The sequence below is a fragment of the Thermoascus crustaceus genome, assembly GCF_041956765.1.
Source record: "Thermoascus crustaceus strain CBS 181.67 unplaced genomic scaffold VTN00scaffold_1, whole genome shotgun sequence".
Lineage (NCBI taxonomy): Eukaryota > Fungi > Ascomycota > Eurotiomycetes > Eurotiales > Thermoascaceae > Thermoascus > Thermoascus crustaceus.
Genome location: NW_027192527.1, coordinates 3,058,773 through 3,080,910, shown reverse-complemented (window position 1 = coordinate 3,080,910; position 22,138 = coordinate 3,058,773). Strand labels below are relative to the sequence as shown.

The following is a 22,138-nucleotide window of genomic DNA, read 5'->3' as shown; positions in this document are numbered from 1 at the left end:
ACCTCAACATATATGCCATTCCTACTCTTCCAGCGTAGACTCAGAATTTGACCGACTCAACGACCAACACCCTCATCAAGCCTCTTGGTCAACCAAGCAGCGACCAAAGCAGCACACCCTCCAAACCTCATCACCCATCCGACGCTATCATCCCATGGCTCTCCCCTCGGCTTCTGCAGTGCCTTGAAAATCGCGCTGCTGATCAGGCTCGAGGCTATCTGCGGGGATGAGATGGCCACATTGTGCAGGCCAAGGATTATGCCTGCCTGATCCACCGTCTCATCGTCTTCGTTAGCCGGTGTCGCTCTTTTTGAGGCCTGGCCACCCTCCAGATCGTCACTGTCCGTTGGGGCATTGGTCTGTGGCGAAGACATCGTCGCATATGGCTCTCGGGGTGTCGCCAGCTCCTCCTGGCGGCGCTTGAGCCGTCGTTCAGCGTCACGCCGCGCGACCTCGGCGGATATGAGGGCAAATGGTGCCCAGAGGGTGAGAGCCCACGATATACCAACGATGCCAATATCCACTGTTGCAGCTTGGGGGGTAGAAATAAAGAATGTGCTGAACATGCAGATGGCAAAAAGCAGATGCGCGAGAAGCCACATTCGACGGAGAGTCAGGCCCGGAATCTGCAGCATCGATAGTAGGTCCTTCTTCTCACCTTTCCCTAGGCTTTGGGTGCTGTGGGAATCAATCAGAGGCTCCGAGGAAGTGCCAAACGGCATGCTGGAAAAGGACATTCTTCTAGACAACTCAGGTTCTTCAGGAGGGCTGTCCGGCACCACCGGCTCAGGGACCGCGATCTGTTTGTACGTTGGAACAACCATTAACGGTAGAACTATATTCGCCGTGAAAGAAACGATCGCGTAGATAAGAAGAGCAAATGTCCCAATTCTCGTAGCTTCCGCCCAAGCTTTATCAATGTCGTCGTCAGACAGGTCGGGATGTTTATCGAAAATTGGGTTGACATAGAGTTGCCCGATGTATGTCGTCGAGTAGAACAAGAAAGGGAACCATCCGACCCACGCAGCAAGCTGCACCTCGCAGACTTTGCGTATCTGCGGGGGCAAGCGCCGGATTGAGTGGAACACCTGCTTGAAGAACGATATGAGTCCCGGGTTATCCGACACGGGTGGCCCTTCCAGCCGTGGGTCTCGCTCCTTGATGTATAAGCAGCTTATCAGCAGCGTAGTGCTGAGAGAGATCGACGCAATCGCGCAGAGAACTTTGAATTGCGTGCTTCCAAAGAACGGAAGGATATTGGGCAGATCGAGATAGCCAAAGATATATCCTAAAATATTTCCCACGCCTGTAAGCCGGCTGGCCCAAGCGTTGGCCGTTTCTTGCTGATGAGCTGGGGCATTGTCAACGATGAAAGCGCGAATTCCCGCTTGTACTGTAGTAAACGCGTCAGAAATGACAATGAAGGTGTGGAGGTACGCTTCCAAAACACTTACCGGTATTTACAGAAAAGTCAAGGCAGTACATAAGAATCGTCGCTACGACAATAGTTGTCGTTTTGAGTCCGGTCGAATGATAATCGACTCCGAAGGTTCCCAGGATCCCGCCTACTATTTCTCGGACCCAGGCCAGAGCAAGCAGCGACACAATAGTTGCCGCACCGCCAACCACCATAAAAGGCTTCCTCTTGCCCCATGATATGCGGCAATTGTCGCTTCTGATGCCAATGTAGGGCTGGACAAGGGCGCCAGTCAGAGGACCTGCGATCCAGACAAAGGCAAGCAGGGATTTGCTCATCCCAAGGGAGAGAAGATACGGCTGCACGAGACCCATTCTCAGTATAATTGCGACAAAAAGGATCGGACGACGTAAATAGGAAATTTAATAAAAGGTTAAAACTTTTGGGGACAAATAAAGGGATAACTTCAACGTACCGACCCATGCGAAAGCTCAACCGACCAGACAATCTGAAGCCTGCAGACAATCCAGTTTCAGCACGTAACTCGTTGTACAAGCACTTTCACAGATTGTCAATCGGAATTCCCTATAACTTACCCCCCAATACTGAGCGTCAGCAGGAACAGATACCAACTGCCCTTCGAGGACTCGTCGAAACCGTGCCTGTCCCCAGCAGCGACATCGCCATTCTCCCACCGTGAGCTGCTCACATTCAGGGCGTCGATATCGTTATTATCAACGGGGTTCTGGTTATCTGGCGCCACGAGTGGCGACCACTCGTTCACTACATGCTGGTCCGTCTCCGTCATCGAAAACAAAATTCGGGGTTCGCAGAGTGAACTGCCTGGTCTGTCTCAAAAAGCGGAATTTCAATGCGCTTGGATGGTCTTTCCAAGCTATAACCAAGATATTCTATAGCTCAGTCGTCCTTTTCAGATACCGGAACAAAAAGAAAGAGAAGACGAAAGTCGGCTCGGCCCGTATCAGGTACAGAGGAATGGACGAGCCCGTTAAATAGCGGTGAGGAGGACAAGAAATGTTCAGCTTATCTATAAGCGGATATCAAAGCCATGGGAGGAACAATGTGTTTACAGCCAAATTCGATGTAGGCCCAAGCGACAGCTAGGAGGTAGATTAAGATGATACTAATGTAGAGTGGCAGGCATAGTAGATCGAGCCGGTCGATGAACTGGGGAAGCCTAGTGAGGAGAACGTCGCTCTCCAAGAACCAAAGAGGAAGTAATACTTGCTGATAGAGCTCCACAGCGACGCTGCCGTCGTTCATATGGCAATAATGATATGAAAGGAGGTCGACGATGTCTGGGCAGGAACAACGTCAGTCAAGCTGACACCATACACGTGACTAGTGACTCCAGCGTCCATGGGCGGTCAGCGACCAGCCCCGGGTCGGATGCGGAGGGCCGGGGAGCCACTTGGAGGGTCGCCAGGCGAGACATGGCTTGGACGCCAAGTCCGGAGTCCAGCACCTCATGATACCATCACGGAGAGCTCCAGGCCTCACGGTCAAGATAGATCGAATCAGATGACCACCTAGCTACCATCTAAGTCGAGAATTGGACCCATCTCAACGTTTCCCGATGACAGCAGTGGCAATCAAAGTGCTGAGTCGTATATCCAAAATGGAGTGCTGCAGACGCTGGGTTCCACGTAAAAAGCAGATTACCTAAGGCTTTTGAAAATCGAATTCAAAATTAACATATTGTGCTAAGGAGATCATCTATAGAATGGCTGCACTTGCAGATCAAAGCAGTCGTAGTCTTCAAGAGAACCGAGTTCACCCTTTATATTCCCAATTCCTTAAAGGTTATTCAGTCATCATACATATACGCCACTCCCTCCTGGTCGCATTTGGGCCTCATACTTCAACCGATCCTTCAAAATCCCATAATCCCGCCATATGCCATGAAACAAAGGGAAAAAAAAGGTGACACAAAAGCAGAGAAACTCAGGCGAAAAAAAAAACCTCAAAGAATCACTGAAAGTGGAATCAAAGCTGCTCGGAAAATATCTGATAAATGACAGCAGCTGAACAGGGCAGTACAGGAAGCTGACAGTATCGGGGTTAGCTGGTATGCATTTTGGATGACTATTAGACGCGCCTGCGCACATCAACCGATTTCATAGGTAGAGTCAATTCGAGCAGAGCGGATGCAGTTCAGCAGCCCATCATGTAGACGGAACGGCACTGGAACATTCAGGAAGCCGCCTGAGAATTCCAAAATGATAATAACTGAAAACCAATGGAAAATATTTTTGCATCTTCATCTAGACAGGATGTTCGAATTGAAGGAGTCTGGTCATGCTGCTGTGGAGACTCTGCTCACAGAAAACACAAATAGCCCCAACAGAGACACAAACAAGGAGAGCAAGAAGATCGATACACATGACAATATAGGGTATCATCTATTTGCCGACAGAACCGCGAGAATCGATATTTTGGGCGGTCTTGGCACTATGAAATGATTTCAGGTGAAATACGGCGCCCTGAGCATTGCCAGACCCTCAGCGCGTGCACAACTGCCAACGCATGTTTCAGTCAAGACGGTTTCAGACCACTGCTTTATCCAGCTTCTATCTTTAGCAGCCATCTTATATTTGCTGCTGCAGAAACTGTGGAGTTATCATCTGAGGAGCAACCATGGTGGGCATTGTTGACTGCATGTCCATAGTAGTAGGCATGGAGGTCACGCTAGCCATGTTGAGAGTGGTCGGGAGGAAGTTGGAGTCGGAAGAGGGCGAATCATCCTCGAGAGAGCCGAACTCGTTCTCCTCGTTCTCCAGCTCCTCGTCGCTCAGAGGTTGCTGCTGCTGCTGGCCATCTTGCTGTGTTTCATGTGTGCGGCGATGTCTACCAAAGATATATTAGCATGATCCGGAAACGGAATTTGTTCTGCAACTTACTGTGCGAGGTTATCTGACCGCGAGAAGGCCTTGTTGCAGTAGGGGCAAGGATAGGGTCGCTCCTGCGTATGGGTCCTCACGTGTCTATGCGCTAAGAGTTAGCCAGCGGCTACAGAAACCGTGAGAGTGCAGAAGAATCCAAATCCTCCAATCAGGAACCTTTTGGCACCGATTCAAAGGAAAATATGAAACTTACCGCTTGAGATGCTCCAACCTCTTGAACAGCCGACCACAAGATGGGATTGGGCATGAATGGGACTTCTGAGGATATGGGCCCAGCTCTGTCATAGTGGCGCTTCGGGCACGACGGACGGGCCCAGGGCGATCCGATCTATTCGCTGAGCTGTTCTGGGCCGACATCTCGGGTGATTCGCTATTAGGAAGGGCCGTCAGATCATCCTGACCGTTGAAGAGAGACATAGCATTTTGCTGGGGACTCTCCTCGAGGCTCGGAAGCGGGGTCCCATGTCGCGAGATCTCCTGCAGCAGATCCTTCTGCGCAGCAGAGTAGCTGCTCGTGAGACCAGGGGGCGAATCGTTACATTCATCACCCTCAGCGACTGGAGCGACGGAGCTTGAAACGGAGCGCCGGAGATCACTTGGCTTGCGTGCGACGTACGCAGTGGCCTGCGCCTGCGTGCTTGGGGGCTGTGTAGTAGCGGCAGCAGCAGCGATTGCATTGGTGATACCTGGCGGGATGGAGGATCGCCGCCTACGCTGCTTGTAGGTCGGAGATCCCTCGATCACGGAGTACACGTTCGAAGGGAAAGTGCGGGTGGCAGTCGAGAACTGAGGGCCCGCCAGGTTCGACGGTGGCAGCTGCACCATGGGATTGAACGTTGCAGTTCCAACGTCGGGGATAGCAGTGTAGAGCCCGGTGTCCTCATTTGCGATGTATGCGGGCTCGGCACCCAAAGGAAGGGCCTGCTGTGGGGGTGTAATCGGCTCAAACGACATGCCCCGATTGCTGTAATCTTCAAACTGCGATGAAACGAACGATGGAGCCGGCGAATACTCAATGTAGGCGGGCATTGACGTATGGCGCTGGTGCATCCTGGCCACCGGCATTCCATTGCGATCGTACTGGAACCCAAAGTCCTGCTCGCGTTTGACCAGGCTCTGAGTCATCGGGTTCGAAATGTTCAGCGGGTTGTACATCGCTGAATTGCCAGGATCCTCCGGGAGGAGCGGCATCGCCGGGGGAGCCATCTGGGGAGGAGGCATAGCGTCAATGGACCGAACCACTGGAGAGGTGGACTGGCCAAAAGTCGTACTTGCGTGAGCAGCAAACGATGAAGAGTTGGCCTGCTGAGCCTTTGTGAGTTGCTCAAAAAGCGATTGTGAGGAATCGAATTCGAAGGACAAGGCAGGTTCGCTGACGGCTACTGTGGTCGGCTCCTGGCCCATCTTCTCCCTCTTAAGGTCCCGCTCCAGCGCATCGAGGAAGAGCCGATCATGGGGAACGCTGTACCAGTAGAAGACCTTTTGCTTCTTCTGTGTTCGAATACAGTTGTTCTTGTACAAGTAGTCAAGAAAGGGGCTCTTTGGCTCCTCGAGCGAGGCGTCGGTGCCGGACTTGAGATTTCGAAGATCGGAGAAGATGCCCTCTTCGAATTTCTTCGAGTTCCTCACCGGGCGACCGAACGCCTGAAACCTGAAGGAGAGGCATCTCACGATGTCCGTGCCAGAAATGTGGAAGAGATTGTTCCTGAAACTGGTCAGTCACTGTGTTGTGGCCTTCGGATTTGCACGCGATCACCAACCATAGAACACAAGAGATGTAGTCACCAGTGGGAAGGAGGAACCGCTTGATGGGCTGGTCTGGTGGCCAATCAACCGGTGCAGAGATGAGGAAGTACTTCACTGTGCCGCGAGTCAACATTCACATCCGAGAATACACTGCGCACCAGTCCCTGACTAGCAACCAACCGCGCTGGGTACTTACAATTGTCAACCTGTTGCAGCGCAACCTGAGCATCGTGTGGGAGGCTCTGTTGCGCCTCACTCGACAGCATGAAGGTCTCCGGCTTCTGCGGAGGTGCCATTGCTGCACCATGTTGATACATTTTTTTCGAGCACTATATCTCCGGCAGAGGCCGTCAGTCGCCGTGTGTGATATTTGGAGCAATACAATTGATGATCGCAGCGATCGGTTCGGGAGGCTGGGGAGATGGGCCGCAGGGCGGGTGAGACACCGCCAAAGGGAAGACGCACCGTCAGACACGCCGTCCGGTCGGCTCGAACACAAGCGAACAAGATACAAAAATATAAGGGTCACGATATCTTAACTAGTAAGAGAGGTGACGAGGAAGAGTACAAAGGCGGAAAATGAATGAATCCCGGCGAGCGGTCGTACGCGCGCAGAAGCGATATGCGATGCTATCCAAGCCAAACGAGAGGAGCCAGCCTCCAAGGGAAGATGAGCTTGGGGGGAGGAGTATATGGTGATTGCGTCGAGAGAGAACAGAGATTGGAATTGGGCCAGCCCGGAGCAAGATTTCGTGCTCTCGCACGGAGGGATCGAAACGAAGGGAGGAGAAGGAAACAAGAAAGGCCACTGCCGGCTGCGACGGAGAAGGCTGGCGTCGAGGAAAGGCAGGTCTTTGTAAACGGGTCAGCAGTCAGCAAGAGCGACCGGGCGGGACGGCAGAAGGCGCTCGAGGGGTTAAGAAGGATTCCGGTGCAGATCGGATGGGCAGGGCAGACACAGGGCAGGACGTCCCGTTGGCTGAGCTGGGCCCTGGGCCAGCGAGGCGCCACGAAGGGACTGCGAGCGCATCCCGTGGCGCCCACGGTGGGCCGTGGTAATACAGCAGCGTACCGTATCGTTACCGCTGCCATCTCCGCCGGGACAGGCATCCAGCACCAGCACCCCTGCACGGGAGGAGTCTTGGAGTCCGTACGGCGTAGGACCGTCGGATAGAGGCTGGTCAATCCTAAGCTGGTCGATAGAGAGCATTTGGCTGTTGATCGGTTTCTGACCCGTCAACAAGATGTACAAGTAACTAGCTGCCTAGGTACCTGGCTACATACAAATAACCAGGGAGACACATGATACAGAAAATGATATATAACCTAGAGCATCCATGTAGACGCTTGTACAGTACATAGACAGGGTCTTTGGTCAGAATCCCCAGGCACAACGCTCAATAGGAGATCACGCTCCTTAGACCTTTCGCGATTAATACCAGCCCTGCGATGGATAATAGCCCGAGGTTATTAGTACATCTAGCTTAATAATGCGATGCACAAATCTATAACTGACAGGCGCACTCAATGCATCCAAGAGAGTCCCTCAACTGTCTTCTCTGCACACTGCGCCGTGCGGCGACCGATGACTGCTGGATTTGCTGTGCACACTGCACAATGCTCGTATGCAAATGTTGGCAGGGTGACAAGGGGCACCAAGGAACACCAGCTCGGTTGGAGAGGAAGGACGGACAACGACGTGCGTCCCCTCAGGGACATAACTGTATGCGCCAACCGGTTCGAGACGTGTCCGATGGAATCGACGAGTGGCCGTTGTTGGAGTGGACGCTTGTGGAGAAAAGCAACGTTGCTCTTTCCGGGCTGCTCTGGCTGGCAGGGGTAGCCCTCAGCTGAGCCAAGGAGATGTCGAGGAACTGCTCAAACTAGCGCGACTGGGGATTCTGATTCTGAAGCATCCGCCCAGCGGTTTCAGAATTTGCGGCCATGGCCCAAACACTCGTCACGCTGCTCTCCCCCTGGCAGGGCCGATGCGAACTTGCGAAGAACATCTTGCTTGATAATCAGCCAACGGGGATCGCCAGGTGGTTTTCCGCCGTCCAACTGGTCCCATTGTGCATTGTGCACTCCCAACCCGCCATCCCTTGCTCAGTTGCTCTTCTCTGTTCTGGTTGTCCGTGAACAGTGAGTGGCAAGAGAGACAGACAACTCACCACTCAACTCCCTGCCTCTGGCGTGAAACCCGCGATTGGGAAAGTGGCTGAAGAGCAAGAACCAGTGAGCACACCACCGGAAGAATCGACCTACGCTATACCATACGCATGGTGAATCCTCAACTAGGAAAGCTACGCAGATAACATACTGCATACCTGCTGAGCATAGCACTCCACACTGCAGGGAAGCGCTGCCAAGCCGCCCATAACAAGATCGCCAGTCCAGTATTCCAGTTTTGCGCGCAGGACGACTTTCTTGCCGCTAGGTCCTCTGTCCTCCCAGCTATTTTTGTTCGCACTATCCACACTGGAGTACGAGAGCACGATCATACGATGATGGATCCTGCCACGGCAGCGCAGTGTTGAGTCTGCTGACGGTCACGGTACCGGTATGCGCGGGCGATTACTGTGCATTCCGGAATCCGCACCTTTCCTTTCTCTGCTTCCGTAAGCGAGCCTCGCGGCAATGACCACCAGTTGAACACTGACACGGCGGCGTAAAAGGTCAAAAAGGGTAACAAGAGGACTAAAATGCATTGGCCAACAAAAAATAATTACAGAGCATCAGGCGATTCAGGTCCCCTATCTGTCCCGTTTATCCACCGGGGGAATCGACGGTACAGTCCATGATTCGGTCAAGAAAGCGAAAGGTCGCGACCATACTGAGTCCGGTTCGCTTCTCTTAATTGTTAATCCGACTCTCGGTCGTCCGCAGCTTTACTATAAATGGACACAAAAAAAAGGCTCGCACTTTGCACAATAAGGGTAAGAGCAGCCAAGATGGGGACCCGCACCGCAGGAAAAAAAGAAGGGCCCACATCTGTCAAGAAGACAAGGCAAGCGAACTGGGGAACGCTACCAAAAAATTCTCCGAGAGTCGAGACCAAGATCTCCTTTCTGGTACGATACGGACCAAACGAACAGAAACTCGAACGGGACAAGATGATCCAAGGTCACCAACGACATATAACTCTCCCCTCCCGTAACCGCTTCCCGTCCTCCCGCCTTCCCGCTTCGCTTAACTAACCGCGGTGGATATAATAGTAATAACAACAATGATATTGATGGGTCTCAATTGGCGCGCTTGCGAATCTCGTAATACTGTACTGCCGGTGTGCTATGTAAGGGAACATAGTTACTAACAATTTTCTTCATGATAGCTGTCATCCCGCCCCGGATGCAGATCACGGGCGCACGTCCAACACAAGATACCGTGCGAGATGGCAATTCGAGTTGCAATCACTGGCAGTAGTAACTGGTAAGGTAGGTCCTGGTGGGTGCGTAGAATCCGCAATTCCGCGCGGAGATTCGAGATTGCCTACACCGTACGTTTATGTAGGTAAGAACTTGAATAGCATTGACTCCATTGAGATCCGTAGCTACAGCCTACGAGCCGCGCACTGATAAAACAAGTCATAATGGCTTCAATCCAGACTCAGGGTACAAAAGTTAAGAGACTTGGGTTTCCGTTTTACCCTGTGGTCTGTCCATATATTATTCATAATCATACAGTGCCCAGAAAATAGAACACCTTTATGTAATAAAAAAGCGCATGACAGACGCATAATAGTACAGAGCACAGGCACACAGAGCTTTACGTGGTCCGTGACAGTGCAATAGTAATATCACAGTTTACTGTAAGTATTGTCCTTAAATGCAGGCCATTATTACTCGTTCATTTCTTCCATTTCTCCGTACTTACTCCGTAGGTACCGCGTAAAACTACGTTAGAGAGAGAGGCAGAGATCAATTGGAAGCTAAGCCGGAAACCCGGAGATACAATCCTCGCGACTAACTAGGAGGTGCTTTCTGAGCGTTCGAGTTGCCGTGCGGAGCAGCCAATTGAAGACCTCAGACTTTGAACATCCAAGATCAACAATTACTGACCGCTAGAGCTATCCAAAGTTTAAAATCAAATCTATTCCCTATTCAGGAAGAAAGGTTCTATGTTCACTGCCGGATCACAAATTCTGTGACACTGATGATGCAGGAGGCGTTGCTCCCGTAAGTCCGTGTATACTCGTACGGGGCACATACCTAATCCTGAGATCCCTGACCATTAGTATCGCGTCTTGTTGATCCTCACTTTGCCTGCTGGATTCTCATTTTAACGTGTGGCTGCAGTTTTGACAGCTGTAGTGCTGCACACATTGATACCCGGAAGTCGGGGCTTGTTTGTGACCTGCTATCATGCTATGTATGGGATGGGGGCATCAGACTAGGTAGTTAGCTAGCTAACTACATTCAGTAGTTGGATAGATACCTTTACGATTCATTTTACTAATAAGGGCCTTTCGATCTTGTATGTACGGTAAGCCAGGACGTTCTAGATAGACCTAGAAAAAAAGAAAGGCCAGAATGATCTGTCATCTTGCCCATACCCATGTCGCCCAGGGAATTTGGTTTGTGATCCTGGCCCTGCGTGTTTGATCGCCAACGCTGAAACGCCCACGTGAGCTTCTTTTGAGGAGTTGGAGTTCGAGACAAATCGGCGCCGAGGGGTTTCTTTCTTCTGTTTTCGTTGTATCCACAGCGAATTTCTTTTCCCGTTCACCACTTCACGATGGCAGATGCACAGGAAGAGACGGGATCGGAATGCTGTGGATAGCCCTCGACAAGTCGAGACTCGAGAGTCGAACGGAAATAGAATCCCGCTTCAATGCCGTGCCCACACTACAGACAGGAGGGAGTCGGTATGGACGGGATAGAGACATTGGAGATGAGATGGACCCAGTTTATACTCTACACAGTATGGTGTGATTGTCAAGTCCTTTTTCACGCGCGCGGGCGCGCGGGGAAAGCCGTTGTTGCTTGCGTCGAGCCGGTCCTGCAAGTGGATGCTCGGCCGGTGCGGCCGCTACCTACCTTAAGTTTAGCTAAGTAACGGTCCTGTTTGGTGTCAGGAGAAAAACTCCCTTCGATTCGTCAGTTGTTCCGCCTTGTTCAGTGACTGGCTGGTTTATTTGGGGCTTCGGAGATAAAAGCAATTTAAAGCTAATGCTCAACGGTCGGAAGAAGGACTTTGAAGCCGTCTGCCGGCTGGGCTGGCAAGGCCAGGCCAAGCAAAGCAGTTACTAAGGACTGTCACTTCGGTCAGGAGAGACAGCTCTGCGAGCTCGGTTAGAGATAGCTCAAGATAGAAGCTTTTGCGGACATTGTCAGGCGCAGGATGGCAGCCCGAGGCCTTCGATGTCTCTGCAAGGCAGCAAGATTACTTTTACACATACGGTAGTGGATTACTCCTCAGCTATTACTATCAGCTAAGTTAACACCCGTAGTGAATAAACAATAACGAGGAAATGTACAAATCATCCTTTCCATCCCTGATTCTCTCCCCATTTTTGGATTTGTTCTTGTTTCTCGCCAAGGCGTTCCCCCTATCTGTTCCCTATCTAAAGCGTTTTGGCGTAGAATTGGGCAAAGGGTTGGTGCGCTATCGCAATCTTCAGTTATGCTTGCAACTTTCTTTCCAAGGCATAACAGGCCGATCAATGCACACCAGCCACAAGCGACTACTTTCAGTAGGTTCAACGGTTCAACCCTACGCAGCAGTTAGCGGCTCTCGTTCAAGGTGGGCCTGCAGGATGCGTCCCATACACCGTACAGGTACTGTACTTCGTATACGGAGCGATGCACTGCATCCAGTTGCAGTGCTCACAGCTGTGCATTCCTGTCATCGACGCTCGTGCATTCTGTGTCCTGTTTCAGATCTTTCCGATCGCCTTCTCGATTGTCAGACAGTCAAAGAGTTGCCGGGGTGGTGTGCAGACTCTGAAACATGCCACATGCCACTCGAGCCCGTTCTACGGAGCACCGCAGTGCAGCTCATGGGTGGCACGCGCCATGCGGTATGTTGCTCAACTCTACATACTCGTGGCACTCCTGCACGGCATCATAGCTGCTGCTGTTGCTGCATGGCAACCTGTGTAGCGTGCCCTGTATCCTATGATTTAGGCAATGGCATGCGTGTCTTCGAGGATACCCTTTTAGCTCGTGATCGGCGGATTCGCGCCTTTTGGGCTACACTAGGTCACTAACACAAGAGTCCACCCTACTACCTTCCGGCGTAAAACAAGGGAGCGATCATCTATGATCTGCTGTGACTAACTTCGTTCCTTTCGCTATGGAATCTCCTTACGGAAGGTGGTGTAAGTTCAGTCTCTACTGTACGGAGTAGGCCGCGAGCTTATGCAGGTACGACGCTGGATACAAATCTGTACTGCAGCACGCAGTAGTAGAAGCCGAAAAAACATGGTCTACGGAAGTATGATATGGAAGTACGGTGTAGAAATCAGCAAACCAGCCCAGCCGATACACGTCCAAATCACAGTACCCCGTACATTGTATGTACATGTACATGGCTTTTTCAGATGGAACTTGAATTCACATTAGATTGATCGAGATCTCGTCTACTGCCTAAGACACGAACCAAGGGACCCATTACCGCGTAGTATCAGGTTCGAGTCTTTCTCCGTAAGGAGGTTACCCCAGCTAAGTTCCGCGGCGGCCTTCACAAGTTAGCTTGCCAGGAGCATTCAATCCATACCCCACTTTGACTCGATTAGTCAATTCGCACGAGCCATCCATGATTCTATCGAGTATCAATGGCGACCGTGTTCTAGGGGAAGTGGATCTGAAGCAGTGAGTTCACGCCATCGCTGACAAGTGACAACCCCTGCAGGAAGTCCCAAAGTGAACTTGTTCCAGAATTTCATTCAACCCTGTAGATTGATCGGAGGTTTCTCCGGATTCGGAACAGTTTAAGAGAACGGACCAGATCTGGGAGGGGCAAGCACCTATTCGTATTTACGAGATAAACCTACTTGCGCCTCCTCCGTACGCAGTAAGGAATACGAGATTATCCAGAGCTAAATCTCGCAATCAACGGCGAGACTCCCTTGGCGTCGTTGTCAGGACTGATAGAAAAGCAAGTCTTGGAACCTGCAGCTCCCCTTTCAAGGCCGGAGGGACAATGATGTAGTGATAGAAGCCAGCCGAGCAGCAGAAGGCGTCTCATCAACATATCCAGTCCACAAGAACAAAGGACAACAATCAGGTTACATCATTATCGTTTTCAGATCGCTCTCCCAGCACGGTTCCGCGAAGATGATGCATAGAAACGATCAAGGATAAACGACAATTAGTCAACAGATTCGCAACGGACCAGCGTGCGAAACAACTCTGGCACGACCACTTCATCTGAGACAAGTGCCCTTTTGCCAGATAGAGTAGTATCCAGTGGGCGGCGTCAGTTTCAGCCCCAACTGCACTGTTTTCCACACCACCAGATCTCTTGATAAGCTAGTGTCAAATAATGTGGCAGGTGGATATCATCCTTCAGCGTTTGGAGCCGTCATGTGGTGTATCTACTCCGTACTGCGGTATACTTTCTCTCGCTTTCAACGGCGGCCTTTCGACTTGCCCTTTCCCTTGGACACTCTCGAGGGACCTTGGATGCGCATCACATCGACCTTGTTAAGCTTCAGTGTACCTCCAGCGAACTTCCCAACTGATGGCCCTCCAACTCCCCGTTCCCTCCGCTTATTGTTGTTCTTCGGTTTGACTGTAGGCTTCTCGAGTATAATCCCGTTCTCTCGGGCTTCTTGGCGCCGCTTCTCCTCCTTCTTAGCAGCCTTAGCGATGATGCCTTTACGGTGAGACATGGGCATTTTCTCCTGTGTGTACAACGATGTCTTCGCACCGAGAGATTGTATCCGCAGATCGATCGCCTTGTGTCGATTCTTGCCTGTTGGATTTAGGTCGTCTGCGGATTCCAGAAGGTGCGACTCCTTAAGCAACCGTTGCAAAGCAAGGTCATTCTTGAGATCTTCCGCGTCCATAGCATCCTCGTCTTCCTGGTCCTTCTTGGTAGATGTAGATTTGGTAGTCGATGATTCAGAGAGAGGTGGCGGTTTTGCGTTCTAAGCAACCTATAGTCAGCCTATTTCTGAACTTTCAGCTGACTGGAATGAATGGAACCCACCATGAAAGCTTTGCGAGCTTTCTTATCCACCAGCATATTGTCTGTTACGTTCCGCGAACCTGTGTGTTCAACAACCTCGACCTGCGGGCTATCGTCATTCTGTTCTGAAATCCCATCCCACTCAGAGTCTGCATTTTCATCTTCATCCTCGTCGCCATCTTCACTCATAGCCGTCGTAGGTTGTGTAGATGGTGATCTTTTGTCTGGAATCGGCTCCAGAGGCTCGAAGCGACTTTCGAAGTATCGGCGGAATATGTCATGAGAAGATTCTGCAACGTCAGGACTTGGTTCACGATTCTCCCCCTCCTCTGTTGTCCGTGAGACCACAGCGGTCTCTCTCTTCCTCTTTCCTGGCATTTCTCAGCTCAGGCCTTCGTTCATTCGTTAGGTAGTGCAGCTGCAATCAAATAAAAAAAAATCCAAAGGCGGTCGGTAAAGTTTTGGGGGAAGATACAGGTCACGTGCGATAAGATTATCACCAAAATCCAAGATGAGGGGAAAGGAATCCATTCGCGACCATTGGAACACAAAGAGCGGCAAGACCGATTTTAGACATCCAATATGACTCGCTTCCGACCTTGCATAGACCTGCACTCCGGCCAGGTCAAACAGATTGTTGGGGGGACATTGAGCACGGTAGAGAGCGAGTTAAAGACGAACTACGTATCCAAGCTCCCCTCCAGCCACTATGCGGCGCTGTACAGGGACCATGACCTGCGCGGGGGTCACGTTGTGATGCTTGGACCAGGCAATGATGAAGCGGCAAAGGAAGCGCTGAAGACGTGGCCAGGGGGACTCCAGGTAGCTGGCGGTATTACAGACAAAAATGCCCAGTACTGGATTGATCAGGGCGCAGAAAAGGTTCGCAATTTTGCACAAATACGTTGTCTTTTGATCTGCATTTTTCTTGTGTTTTGAATTGTCTGGTTTTGCAAGGCCATTGTTTGTGTTTGATATAAGACGGATTTTGCTGTTTCTGTCCTCGTAGCTAGTTGGCTGACAGCCCACCTGGGGTAGTAGGTTATCATCACCTCATATCTCTTCCCGGAGGGAAAATTCTCCCTTGAGCGTCTACAGGCAGTCCTCTCTGCTCTCGGAGGCGACAAGTCGAAATTGGTCTTGGACTTGAGCTGCCGAAGAAAGGGCGACACGTGGTTTGTCGCCATGAACCGCTGGCAGACGATTACGGAGATGGAAATCAATCAAGGCAGGTGTCTCCATATATCTTTCTGAGTTATCCTCTCGATTCTAACTTATCCTCAGAGTCGATCTCAATGCTAGAGCCGTATTGCTCCGAGTTCCTGATCCACGCGGCCGACGTTGAGGGCCTGCAGCAAGGAATCGACGAGGAGCTGGTGTCAAAACTGGCTCAGTGGTGCACAATCCCGGTCACCTACGCTGGTGGAGCACGGCATCTCCAAGACCTAGAAAAGGTCAAGGCGAGCAGCAATGGAAAGATTGATCTGACCATCGGTAGCGCGTTGGACATCTTTGGCGGTTCCGGTGTGACCTTCGATGATTGTGTACAGTGGAATAAGGCGAATTAGAATAGACTGCAATTAGAATATGTATCTTTTCGCATCGTGAAGTGCATTGAAAATTTTCGGGTTTTAATGATTCTGTATTGGATGCCATTCGTACGCCCGTTTCAAGGAATGTATTTGTAGTACAATAGCGTATATATGTGATTTTTAGGGTCGTTTTGCTTCAGACGCGTCAAGGCCTATCAGCCCTCTTCCTTCGCCCGCCCAGGGACTGCTCATCTTGGTGAGGATCCAGTCATCGACGCGAACTATATGAGGGTTATGGAAGTAGATCGAATGGTTTATGCTGGCCATTATTCCGACCTCTATCTTCTTTCTCGGACGGTCGTTCTGTCGCACTTTCACTGTGCGAGTCGCGAAGCTTCGTTGCTCGCCCACCCAATCAGCATGATAGAATATAGGTGTTTTCTGAGTCTGCGGCCATAGGGAATGGCAATGTATGCTGTGCAGACTGGAATCCGAGGAAACTGCGTGTATGTCTCTGGCAAGGGAGTGGGCAACGGGCGTTGCGCCGATATGCCTCGTGATCCAGAGGGGTGCCAGAGAGCACGCCAGGGTGTTGGTGATGTCTTGTATGGGAATAAAAGAGCTTTGGAAATATCAATGTGTCATGATAACAAGCGTTGTACCCGGTAGAAACTGTTCTCCAGTGCTAGGCTCTCTGATCTGTGACATAGATTCTACCTTAGGTCTTTGATCACAACATGGAGATAATAGAGGCTGCCAATATATATATATTAGTGGAGACTACATTATTTTGGTTTAAAGTATCCACTGCATAATGCCCGAGATGTAAAGACGCTTCTTGGACCAACGGCCTTCTAAATATCCCACAGTCTCTGCCTATTTGCATCTCCATGACCGGCAAAAGGATCCAGCTGTTTGTTTGTATAATTGATATACAGCCAGCGATGACATTTACCAGCTTCTGCCATCGCTTATTCTTCTTGTGGGGTTTTCTCTCCTTTTTTTTCAATTTGACCTTTTTTTGACAGGCTATTATATTATTCTTTTTAACGTTTCATGAGCAATCTATTTATTTTTTTATCCTTGCTGTTGATTGTTCTGAACTCCGGAGTCTTGTTCTGTTCAGTGAGGACAAGCAGATGCTGTGGAGTGGATTACATCAGCAGCCGCGACTGCATGACGCCGCCCGCGCAACGGCTACCGCTCGAGCGCGGACCTGCGGTCGGGCTGTCCGCCCATAGATAGTCTCGACTCGACTTCGGACTTCTCCCTGAGGACCTGGACCTGACGTCCCCGTCGTCTCCAAACCCCGCCGATTTTAATACCCCAAAGTCCTCTCTCTTCTCCTGGGTCATATTATTGCCCTTTGTCTACTTACCTCCCCGAGATCCGAGGTCATTCTACGTGCGAAGTCGCTACATTCTACCGGTCCCTCGGCGTCCCGAGCTTTCAACCTAACCTAGGTTCCTACCTATCAATCGACATCGTTTTATCCATCAGCCTTACTCATTCGGCTCCACCGTCACCATGAAGCCAGTCGTCTCTGCGTTGAACGCCTGGAGCTGGTAAGCGCCTAGACAAGACACCTATTGCGTACGATTGACCTTACTGACGAACATGCCTTCCCTGACTGCAGCGTTCTGATATCCTTCTTCGCGATCATCATCCTCTCCGTCATCGGGTCGTTGTTCAAGGTTTGTCCCGTTGCCTCCTTTCTATAGCGACGTCGTTGCTGGAGGAGCAAACTTCCACGCCTGGAATTGGAATCGAGACACGTGGGATAAACTAACGAGTCAACAATAAACAGTCCAACCACCACTCCTTCACCGGCGCTGAAGGGGACCCGGAGAACGGCCCCGCGGTAGCTGCATCGATATTTACTGCTGTGTTTGTATATGCTGTACGTATATGCTTCTCTTTTCCTCTCTCCCGATCGGTCGAGCGATGTTATACATATGCAATCTCGATCCGGGACTTCAGTTGCTGACGGACGGCCCTCGATTGCAGGCCTTCTTCGTCTTCTGCCTCTTCCAAGTATATCTCCACATGCGCGCCAGCAGGAGAGGGGCTATATCGCTCCAATGAAGCTGAAATCGACCCGACTGAGATGAGATGGGACGGGTTGCCGATGCTGATTGGGGGATAGTCCACACCGACCGTATGTGAGGAAAGTTGTATCCTGTTTATCTGCAGGTTGAACTGGATGTGAGAATCGAACGAGTTCTCCCCACGACCTGGCCAATCCCAGCTGTGCGCATACCGCAAGAGGGCAGCTTGTGCTGGGTGAACTGGACCTCACTTTCCTTGCGTGCGTTCCTTGACTGAACGTGTCACAATCTGGGAGGTTATGATATACTGGCGTCTTGATCTCGTTTTGATTTTGCCTTGTTTTCTTTATTCGCGATTCGCTCCGCTAGAAGATCTTATACATTACAGTTAGGCTACCTGATTGATGGGAATAGTACATAGGGTTGCATTTTCAAGTGGATTTGGATTTATCATTGCATATATGATATCTTCGTAAATCATCGATACTCTATATACATTCGACCCTTTATCTATATCCAACATCAACCACAAATACATATGTACAGAACAGAACAACGACCCTGAACGCCTAACCATGCAAATGTGACCTCAATCGAATATCACGACACCTAGGCCGTTTCACCGTGGCCCTCAAGCCCAAAAAAGAAAAATCTATCCTTTTTTCGTGCCACCATTAAACGTAAAAACAGCGCCATAGTGTGTATACACAAAGAAAAGCCACCCAAAGTCAAGAAATCACTCCTCATCCTCAATCGGATCCAGCATCTTCGACATGTAAGGTCCATCGAGATGGTACCCAAGACGGGCGTAGTAACTGCGCACTCCGACACCCGAAATGACGCTGATCTTGCGACTTCCATGCTCCTCCCTCGCGATCCGCTCCGCCTCCTCCATCAACAGCGTGCCGAAGCCGCGGTGCTGGAACTTGCGCGGGTCCCGACCGTGCACGGGCACGGCGGAGCCGTACACGTGCAGCTCGCGGACCAGACTGGTCTGCTGGCCCGTGAGCTCGGGGCGGAAGGTGTGCGTGGCGCTGCACTTGCGGAGGCGGAGGAGGCCGATCAGGATGTCCTGCTTGGGGTCCTCGTAGGCGAGGAAGGTCTCCCAGCCGCCGTTGGCGGTGTAGTCGCGCCGGACGAGCTCGACCTGGGAGGGGCGGATCTTGTTCTTGACCTCGTTGATGCCGACCTCGCGGGTGCGAACGTCGCGGCAGGTGGTGCCGAAGTCTTTCATCCGGCTAAGGGCGAGTTCGCGGAGGTTGCCGTTCTCGACGCCCGAGGTGACGAGGGGCATGGGGATGTCTCGCTGGACACGGTAGATACGGGTCCATGGTGGCACGAGAGCGAGGATCCGGGCGACAATGTCGATGAGGGCGTTGGGCGTGTAGTTCTTGTAGCGGCCGGTTCTCCAGAGTTCGTAGAGACCCGTGCCGCGGATGACGAGCGTCGGGTAGATCTTCAGACCATCGGTGCGGAAGGCAGGGTTCTCGAAGTACTCGCGGAACTGGTCCAGATCGCGTTCCATCCCGACGTTGGGGAGGTCAGGCATCATGTGGCTGACGACCTTGAAACCAGCATCTTTGGCCAGCTTGAACGTCTCCGCGACGGCGGCAACCGTGTGGCCTCTGTTCGTGTCCCGCGCCACGTCCTCGTACAGACTCTGCACACCAATCTCCAGTCTCGTGCATCCGTAGCGGAGCATAGCACTCAGATGGGTATCCAAGCAGTAGTCCGGACGAGTTTCGATCGTGATACCGACGCACTTAATGTTGCTCATCTCACCTGCCTGGACGGCCTCGTCGACGTTATCGGTCTGATACCCGCTCAGCGCATTGTGCAGCTGCGATATGAACCACTCCCTGTAGTCCTCTGGAAGCGACATAAAGGTTCCACCCATGATGATGTATTCCACCTTGTCGACGCTGTGGCCCAGAGCCTTGATCTGGTCCACCCGTCCTCGAGCCTGTTCGAAGGGGTCATAGCGGGCGCGAATCGCGCGCATCGACGTCGGCTCATATCCCGTGTATGACTGCGTAGAGTATTCGAAGTCGGAATCAGGGCCACCAGGGCAGTAGACGCAGATGTTTCCGGTATAGGCAATATGGGGGCAACGGTGGGGTTTGCACATGACAGCCACCACCGCGATACCAGACGAGGTTCCTAAAAGTGGCAAGTCAGCATGCAGTCCATATATAACAAAAAGACATAACAGGGGAGGGAAAAGCACATACTGATCGGCTTCGCGACGAGCTTTGGCAGGATGTATTTCTTGTAATGCTCCGGGACCGCCGCGATAATGGCGGTTAGCGGCGGTTGCACGCTCAGACAGTGCTTCCGGGCCACCTGACCCCGCAGTTTGTTCAGGTTGATATCTTTCTTGGGCTTCGTGGGGTCCTTCTGCGACTCATACTCCTGGATGAGCGCGTTCGCGATGTCGGAGCACGCTCTCATGTAGCGCTCATTCTCGGGAGGGAGCTTTGTATTCTTCTTCTGCGGCCTGGGGCTTTTGGTGCGCGCTGGTGGCGGCACAGTCATCGTCTCGGTCGCCATCTTGAAATGTGTGTGTTGACCGCGCGTGATCGCGGGGCGCGCAAAAGAGCGAACAAGACGGTGGTAGATGAAGTGGAGAAAGGAAAAAGATAAGAGCGACCGTATATATCGGGGGCGGCAACGGTCCGTGGCAAAGTGGTCGGTCGGTGATCGTATCGAGGAAAAAAGAAGACGGAGAGGCCGAGGCTGTTGCCGGCTCATACGCGAACATGTCGGAACCGCTTAAGCTTTGTCCCCTTGGGCGCATCGGTGAATCCCCAGGCTCAGGTGCCAGGCCTTTTAGCCCAACCCTGCGGCCTCCCCTGCGTCTCGTCTTTTTTCCCTTTCTTCTCTCATCTCTGCTCTTAGGTCCTCGTAATTTTTCTCTTATTCACACCTTTTTCTTTTTCAGTCAGTCATGCAGGCCTTCCGCCGCAGCGCCTTCTCCGCACTCCACAACGTCGCCGCGGTGCAGCGACGGGGTTATGCCCAGGCCACCTCAGCTTATGCGGAGACCATCAAGAACCTTCGCATAAACAGCGACACCAAGGTCATCTTCCAGGGTTTCACTGGAAAGCAGGGAACGTACGTAGTCGATCGCCTTGGGATCAAGCGACCTCGTTTGTTGACACTGGTCGCGTTCGCAGGTTCCACGCTGAGCAAGCAATTGCTTATGGTATGACTCCACCATCGGTTGAACCGTGCCGCGCATCAAGACAGGCGCTCACAGACCCTCAGGAACAAACGTCGTAGGCGGCACCAACCCCAAGAAAGCTGGGGAGACGCATCTGGGCAAGCCCGTCTTCGCTACTGTCAGCGATGCTGTCAAGCATACCGGAGCTACAGCTTCGGCCATCTTCGTTCCGTAAGGATTCGCAGCGCATCTTGTGGGCATGACCGTCAGAGGGCTAACAATCCATCAGCCCACCGCTGGCCGCTAAGGGTATCGAAGAAGCGATCGAAGCCGAGATTCCCCTCGTCGTCTGGTCTGTTCCCTTGTTTACTCACGTGCCCATATATAGTAACTGACTTGCCACCATATAGTATCACGGAAGGCATTCCGCAACATGGTATGGCATTTCTTCGTGCCAGATACGGTTAGATAAAGGCTCACAGGAATATCAGACATGGTCCGCATCACCGACATCCTGAAGACTCAGAACAAGACTCGTTTGGTTGGGCCAAACTGCCCCGGAATCATCGCTCCTGTGGGTCCTCCACTTTACATCTCTCCAACGCCCCCACTTGCAGCTGGACAACCCTAATTCTGTCGTTCTTAGGGCCAATGCAAAATTGGCATCATGCCTGGATTTATCCACAAGCGCGGTCGCGTTGGCATCGTCTCTCGCTCTGGAACCCTTACCTACGAGGCCGTGAACCAGACTACTCAGGCCGGGCTCGGCCAGTCCCTCGTCGTCGGAATCGGCGGCGATCCTTTCTCTGGCACGAACTTCATCGACTGCCTGCGCATCTTCCTCGAAGATGACGAGACCGAAGGTATCATCATGATCGGTGAGATCGGTGGTAGTGCAGAGGAGGATGCGGCCGAGTTCCTGAAGAGCAACAACCACAAGCAGAAGCCTACTGTTGGCTTTATCGCCGGAATCAGCGCTCCCCCAGGACGCCGGATGGGTCACGCTGGTGCCATCGTCAGCGGTGGTAAGGGAGGCGCCGATTCCAAGATCTCCGCTCTCGAGGATGCTGGTGTTGTCGTTGAGAGAAGCCCAGCTTCGCTGGGCAAGACCTTGCTCGCGGAATTCGTGAAGAAGGATCTCGTCTAAGAGGCTTCCATTTTCCCGTCCCGGGTAA

General features: G+C 51.9%; 12 protein-coding genes across 12 annotated transcripts; 7 read left to right on the top strand and 5 right to left on the bottom strand.

The window, feature by feature from the left end:
- Positions 1-56: 56 nt before the first annotated feature.
- Positions 57-2,225, bottom strand: VTN00DRAFT_1076 (uncharacterized protein; the record flags this gene model as incomplete). Its single annotated transcript, XM_069427143.1, has 4 exons — positions 57-1,393; positions 1,455-1,776; positions 1,893-1,932; positions 2,014-2,225. 4 exons carry the CDS (start codon positions 2,223-2,225, stop codon positions 57-59), a joined length of 1,911 nt encoding a protein of 636 aa, XP_069291778.1.
- Positions 2,226-3,014: 789 nt separating this feature from the next.
- On the top strand, positions 3,015-3,456 carry VTN00DRAFT_1075 (uncharacterized protein; the record flags this gene model as incomplete). The annotated part of the gene is made up of 2 exons (XM_069427142.1): positions 3,015-3,045; positions 3,161-3,456. 2 exons carry the CDS (start codon positions 3,015-3,017, stop codon positions 3,454-3,456), a joined length of 327 nt encoding a protein of 108 aa, XP_069291777.1.
- Positions 3,457-3,585: 129 nt separating this feature from the next.
- Positions 3,586-3,900, top strand: VTN00DRAFT_1074 (uncharacterized protein; the record flags this gene model as incomplete). The annotated part of the gene is made up of 1 exon (XM_069427141.1): positions 3,586-3,900. One exon carries the CDS (start codon positions 3,586-3,588, stop codon positions 3,898-3,900), a length of 315 nt encoding a protein of 104 aa, XP_069291776.1.
- A 126-nt stretch (positions 3,901-4,026) lies between these two features.
- Positions 4,027-6,383, bottom strand: VTN00DRAFT_1073 (uncharacterized protein; the record flags this gene model as incomplete). Its single annotated transcript, XM_069427140.1, has 5 exons — positions 4,027-4,285; positions 4,339-4,422; positions 4,535-6,046; positions 6,102-6,201; positions 6,284-6,383. 5 exons carry the CDS (start codon positions 6,381-6,383, stop codon positions 4,027-4,029), a joined length of 2,055 nt encoding a protein of 684 aa, XP_069291775.1.
- A 287-nt stretch (positions 6,384-6,670) lies between these two features.
- VTN00DRAFT_1072 (uncharacterized protein) lies at positions 6,671-7,261 on the top strand (the record flags this gene model as incomplete). Its single annotated transcript, XM_069427139.1, has 1 exon — positions 6,671-7,261. The coding sequence occupies one exon, from the start codon at positions 6,671-6,673 to the stop codon at positions 7,259-7,261; it is 591 nt and encodes a 196-aa protein (XP_069291774.1).
- Positions 7,262-7,970: 709 nt separating this feature from the next.
- Positions 7,971-8,588, bottom strand: VTN00DRAFT_1071 (uncharacterized protein; the record flags this gene model as incomplete). The annotated part of the gene is made up of 2 exons (XM_069427138.1): positions 7,971-8,096; positions 8,415-8,588. 2 exons carry the CDS (start codon positions 8,586-8,588, stop codon positions 7,971-7,973), a joined length of 300 nt encoding a protein of 99 aa, XP_069291773.1.
- A 3,161-nt stretch (positions 8,589-11,749) lies between these two features.
- On the top strand, positions 11,750-12,188 carry VTN00DRAFT_1070 (uncharacterized protein; the record flags this gene model as incomplete). The annotated part of the gene is made up of 2 exons (XM_069427137.1): positions 11,750-11,779; positions 11,865-12,188. 2 exons carry the CDS (start codon positions 11,750-11,752, stop codon positions 12,186-12,188), a joined length of 354 nt encoding a protein of 117 aa, XP_069291772.1.
- Positions 12,189-13,657: 1,469 nt separating this feature from the next.
- Positions 13,658-14,598, bottom strand: VTN00DRAFT_1069 (uncharacterized protein; the record flags this gene model as incomplete). Its single annotated transcript, XM_069427135.1, has 2 exons — positions 13,658-14,179; positions 14,242-14,598. 2 exons carry the CDS (start codon positions 14,596-14,598, stop codon positions 13,658-13,660), a joined length of 879 nt encoding a protein of 292 aa, XP_069291771.1.
- A 204-nt stretch (positions 14,599-14,802) lies between these two features.
- On the top strand, positions 14,803-15,788 carry VTN00DRAFT_1068 (uncharacterized protein; the record flags this gene model as incomplete). Its single annotated transcript, XM_069427134.1, has 3 exons — positions 14,803-15,102; positions 15,262-15,448; positions 15,505-15,788. The coding sequence occupies 3 exons, from the start codon at positions 14,803-14,805 to the stop codon at positions 15,786-15,788; spliced, it is 771 nt and encodes a 256-aa protein (XP_069291770.1).
- A 1,491-nt stretch (positions 15,789-17,279) lies between these two features.
- VTN00DRAFT_1067 (uncharacterized protein) lies at positions 17,280-17,837 on the top strand (the record flags this gene model as incomplete). Its single annotated transcript, XM_069427133.1, has 4 exons — positions 17,280-17,317; positions 17,389-17,446; positions 17,560-17,652; positions 17,733-17,837. 4 exons carry the CDS (start codon positions 17,280-17,282, stop codon positions 17,835-17,837), a joined length of 294 nt encoding a protein of 97 aa, XP_069291769.1.
- Positions 17,838-18,536: 699 nt separating this feature from the next.
- On the bottom strand, positions 18,537-20,350 carry VTN00DRAFT_1066 (uncharacterized protein; the record flags this gene model as incomplete). Its single annotated transcript, XM_069427132.1, has 2 exons — positions 18,537-19,960; positions 20,032-20,350. 2 exons carry the CDS (start codon positions 20,348-20,350, stop codon positions 18,537-18,539), a joined length of 1,743 nt encoding a protein of 580 aa, XP_069291768.1.
- Positions 20,351-20,747: 397 nt separating this feature from the next.
- On the top strand, positions 20,748-22,110 carry VTN00DRAFT_1065 (uncharacterized protein; the record flags this gene model as incomplete). The annotated part of the gene is made up of 7 exons (XM_069427131.1): positions 20,748-20,914; positions 20,977-21,005; positions 21,068-21,194; positions 21,253-21,315; positions 21,374-21,399; positions 21,455-21,537; positions 21,610-22,110. The coding sequence occupies 7 exons, from the start codon at positions 20,748-20,750 to the stop codon at positions 22,108-22,110; spliced, it is 996 nt and encodes a 331-aa protein (XP_069291767.1).
- Between the last annotated feature and the right edge of the window lie 28 nt (positions 22,111-22,138).